General features: G+C 40.9%; 1 protein-coding gene across 1 annotated transcript in view; it reads left to right on the forward strand.

Annotated features, from left to right (window-relative positions):
- rpgrip1l (RPGRIP1 like) overlaps positions 1-5,046 on the forward strand; it is a 33,846-nt gene that overhangs the window by 1,687 nt on the left and 27,113 nt on the right. The window contains exons 3-6 of the mRNA XM_080028435.1: positions 2,299-2,443; positions 2,887-2,957; positions 4,005-4,108; positions 4,919-5,044. Coding sequence (XP_079884561.1) covers positions 2,299-2,443; positions 2,887-2,957; positions 4,005-4,108; positions 4,919-5,044 — 446 coding nt within the window. The remainder of the gene's footprint in view (positions 1-2,298; positions 2,444-2,886; positions 2,958-4,004; positions 4,109-4,918; positions 5,045-5,046) is intronic.

Genomic DNA, 5,046 nt, shown 5'->3' on the forward strand with positions numbered 1-5,046 from the left:
ACTCACACTCACACACACTTACACCTAATCTAATCCTTTATTAAACGGCACTGATAAATGCTGTTTTCTGATTGGTCAATCACAGCATTCTAGAGTCCGATATTACAGGTTAATAACCGCTGTTAAGGAAAACTTAAATCAATATTTTACTTTGATTAATTTAATTAGTAGGCGTGTAATGTAAGGGATAACATTTTCAAGATCCTTCTGGGCCCCTGTTCACCTTGTCGGTGTGTGTGAGTGTGTATCTGTGTGTGTAGGGTGGGGGAGGGGGGGTTTTCTGTGTGTGTGTGTGTCTGTGTGTGTGTGTAGGGGGGGGGGTGTCTGTGTGTGTGTGTGTGTGTGTGTGTGTGTGTGTGTGTGTGTGTGTGTGTGTGTGTGTGTCTGTCTGTCTGTCTGTGTCTGTCTGTGTGTGTGTGTGTGTGTAGGGGGGGGTGTCTGTGTGTGTCGCTGTGTCTGTGTGTGTGTGTGTGTGTGGGGGGGGGGGTCTCTGTGTCTGTGTGTCTGTGTGTGTGTGTGTGTGTGTGTGTGTGTGTGTGTGTGTGTGTGTGTGTGTGTGTGTGTGTGTGTGTATAAACAGCATGTGTATGTGACAGTAAGGGCTTTATGTAGAAACATTGAGGGGACAGAGTGAATGTGGTTTATTTCAGGCTGAACTCAGTTTAATCTTTGAATTGCAGTTCTTTATCTCACACCCAGGAACAACAGCTGGCGTGGTAAAAAAAACACTACCGCTTTTGTCCTAAGGGGGCGCTAGAATTAACACTGAGAGTTCCTCAGAGCACATTTAAAGCTGGGGTATGTGAATTCTGATTGGTCAAAGTTAACATGAGCTGTACACTTTGACCAATCAGAGCGAGGCTCCGATTCTCTGTTCTTATTGGCTGTTGGGACTGTCCATTCACTTTGGCACGACTTTGTTGGTGTAGAGCGTGTCAGGGAGGGACCATAGGGGAGGGACCAAAGAGAACAAGTGGAGCGGTTGAGGTATTTGGATTCGAATCTCTATCCCAACTGCCATTTTCTCCCCAAATCCTCCACCCCAGCTTTAATTAAGAAAAAGAGATCTAGTTTCAGAATCAGAACATTTCTCGGAGATTCTTTTAAACTATATTCTGGAATATGACAGAGTTTTTATTTAGCAATTTTTATTTATCATTATTTATTTGTTTGATCCTTGTAGCACAAATCTGATTGTATAATATTTACCAGACCCTGTTTGAGTTTTAAAATGACTCATTATTTCTTAGTTTGTTTTTCTTAGTGTGTTTAATTATCCTTGTACACAACCATCCACATTAAAGGTGAAGTAAGCGGTTTATTTATGTTAATATAAGTGTTAAATCGCTCTTTATTCATACAGTGATCGCTTACATAATGTGCACGTTTCATAAAGCCGATCTCTCAGTCAGCTGCTCTGCATGTAATCGCCAAATAAACTTATTGGAGTATCCCGAAATTTTTAACCAATCAGAAGAGAGAACGCTACAAACCGACACCCGTCTCACTCATACATAGTATATACACTCCATGGTCTCACTGCCGGTGCACGCCAGAGCAACAGATGGGTGAATGTGTATGCGCCTACAATGGCGGAGCAGGTAAAAATCCTTCCCAATGTCTGTTTTGATGGTTTTTATCATGTTTTATCACACTTATGGATCTGAGATGATGCTAGATAACTCGCTGCTTGAAGACCGCAGTGCATTAATGTGGTGACGTGGGGACGAGCGAGGGGACCGCTAACTGCAGTAACTGACAGGAAGTTAGCTAAAAGAACCATTCTGCTTACAGCACCTTTAAGTTGAATTCTTTGAAATGAAGGAAATTGAGCTAGACTCTCTAAGATGTCAGTGTTTTAAATAGGTTTTTTTCCTGGTTACAGAAATGGGTCTATTTAGGATTGTTGCAGTGTGAATTGATTTACTTTATTTTTTAGTGCTATTTTAATTTTGTCCCTGTGTGTTTGTCTGTAACTGTTTGTCTGTAACTGTGTTTGTCTGTAACTGTTTGTCTGTAACTGTTTGTCTGTAACTGTTTGTCTGTAACTGTGTTTGTCTGTAACTGTTTGTCTGTAACTGTTTGTCTGTAACTGTGTTTGTCTGTAACTGTTTGTCTGTAACTGTTTGTCTGTAACTGTTTGTCTGTAACTGTGGTCCATTGTGCTGCTGCCTGTCTGGACCGGGTCACCTTTGAAAAAGAGATTTTTAATCTCAATAGGTTTTTTTTCCTGGTTAAATAAAGGTTAAATAAAGGTTAAATAAAAAAATAAAAATGGTCTTTTCTTGATGTCTTTAGACGGGACCTTGCTGCTAACCTCGCGGGCGAAGACAGACATCTCCAGAGTGTCAAGAGAGGAACTGGAAGATAGATTCCTCAGACTGCATGAGGAAACTCTGCATCTGAAACAACATGTCCACACCCAGGATGACAAGATCAAGAAGTAAGACAGAGAGAGACAGACAGGCAGACAGACAGACAGACAGACAGACAGACAGACAGACAGACAGACAGACTACATGAGGAAACACTGCATCTGAAAGAACGTGACAAGATGAAGAAGTAAGACAGACAGGCAGACAGACAGACAGACGGACAGACGGACAGACAGACAGACAGACAGACAGACAGACAGACAGAAATACATACTGAAAATACACTTGAGTTTGACCTCTGAACCCCCCCCCCAGGCTACTAACTAAGTGTGTGTGCGTGTGCGTGTACGTGTGTGTGTGTGTGTGTGTGTGTGTGCGTGCGTGCGTGTGTGTGTGTGCGTGTGTGTGTGTGTGTGTGTTTGTGTTCGTGCGTGTGCGTGCGTGCGTGTGTGCTTGTGTTCGTGTGTGTGTGTGTGCGTGTGTGCGTGCGTGTGTGTGTGTGTGTTCTCAGACTGGGCACTAAGCTGATGCGTCTGGTAAAGGACAGAGGGCGCATGGAGCAGCTGGCAGGAGGGGCCGCCGGTGAGTAGAAAAAAGCTTCAATTTGACGCTTCAAATGCAGTGTGTAGAATTTTGGGTTTTATGTCCTAGCAGATTTTGTAGAAAGTAATTATAATATCCATAAGTACATTTAATTTATTGCATAATAGCTGAAAAAAATGTTTTGAATTATTTTTTTTCCCCTTAGAAAGGGTCTCATATATGTCCATATTTCTGCATATTTTGGACCAAGGCCTAGTGCCGCCATCTTGAAAGTGTCATAGTTGGAATGTCATCAGGTGCATTGTTTAACATTTAGAATTGTTCTTGTCCTTGAAGGCCACTGTAGCTTCTGTTATTATTCTAAAGGGGTGGGGTTACCCAGGGAGCGTTGCATTCTAGAACTTTGTAGAACTTTCTTGATGATGTCATATTACACACTGCACCTTTAACATTTTTATTGCTTAGGGGCGTGAATCTTTTGGAATCCATTTGGTATCCATTACATTACAATTCTTGGGGTCATGATAAATGTCAATTTAAATGTGAAGCTTGTAATGCATGTGATTGTAAGGCCCATTAATGGCGGAAGCAAAGTACATATATTAAAATAACATACAGTCCCTGACAAAAGTCTCGTCACTTTTCCATTTTGTAGAAACAATAGCTTGTAACCTGACTGTTAATTAATCCATTGGTTTTAGAAGTGGCTCATATGAAAGATAAAACCCTCCAGAATTATGTTTAATAAACTAAAATAAATTTGCTTCACTGAAGAAATATTGATCATTTAATGAACACAGAAAGGTCAGATGTTGGCAGGACAGAAGTCTTGTCGCCTACAGAGAGTGACATGTGAAAATAGAATAAATAATTTACTTCAAATACAAAAATATGTTGCATAACATCAGGGACTGTATGTTATTTTTCTAAATCGATTTTTTTTTCACTCCCCCCTACAGGTTAGCGCATAGAACACACACACACACACACACACACTCTGCAGCTATTCCTCCATATAATCACTGATTCATTTATTTGTCCCCCCCCCCCCACACACAGAAACATTAATGTATTCCCCCCCTCCAGGTCAGCCCACACACAGAGTGAGAGACGTGGAGATGGAAGAATTGATAGAAGATCTTCAGGAGAAAGTCCGAGCCTTTCAGACAGAGAACGAGGGCTTGAAACAGGTGGGACACACACACACACTCTCTCTCTCTCTCTCTCTCTCTCTCTCTCTCTCTCTCTCTCTCTCTCTCTCTCTCTCACACATCCACACACACACACACACACACACGCTCTCTCACACACACAATCACACAAACACAATCTCACACACACAAGCTGGACAAGTTTGTTTTTTAAATACTTTATTAACTCTGTTAAAGCGAACACACAAACAAATACAACTAAATAAAAGTCAACGAGGTGTCATGTAGGTCTCCTCAGCACTGTTTTATAGTCCAGGAAAGCTGACATAATCTGTTTAAATTTCCCTGAAATCTTAATTATGATGTTTTTTCATAATATATAAATTTAAAGGTGCAGTATGTAATATGACATCATCAAGAAAGTTCTACAAAGTTCTAGAATGCAACGCTCCCTGGGTAACCCCAACCCTTTAGAATAATAACAGAAGCTACAGTGGCCTTCAAGGACAAGAACAATTCAAAATTTTAAACAATGCACCTGATGACATTCCAACTATGACACTTTCAAGATGGCGGCACTAGGCCTTGGTCCAAAATATGCAGAAATGTGGACATATATGAGACCCTTTCTAAGGGAAACAAAAATAATTTAAAAAAAAATGCTCAGCTATTATGCACTAAATTAAATGTACTTATGGATATTATAATTACTTTCTACAAAATCTGCTAGGAAATAAAACCCACAATTCTACACACTGCAGGTTTAAAGAAAAAGAGTGATTGAATTTTACTTTAAAAAGATGTATATGAACCCTGTATATAACTGTCCTGTCCTTGTCTTGTAAACAGCGCCTGCTAGTGGCCAAGCAGCAGTTCATCACGTCCCAGAGTAAGAAACCCACTCCGTACCATCACGTCCCCTCAAAGGTCAACTCAGGCCAGAAGAGAGTACGAGATGACCCCCCCTCTCCATCCAC

The sequence above is a fragment of the Ammodytes marinus genome, assembly GCF_949987685.1.
Source record: "Ammodytes marinus genome assembly, chromosome: 5".
Taxonomy (NCBI): Eukaryota; Metazoa; Chordata; class Actinopteri; order Uranoscopiformes; family Ammodytidae; genus Ammodytes; species Ammodytes marinus.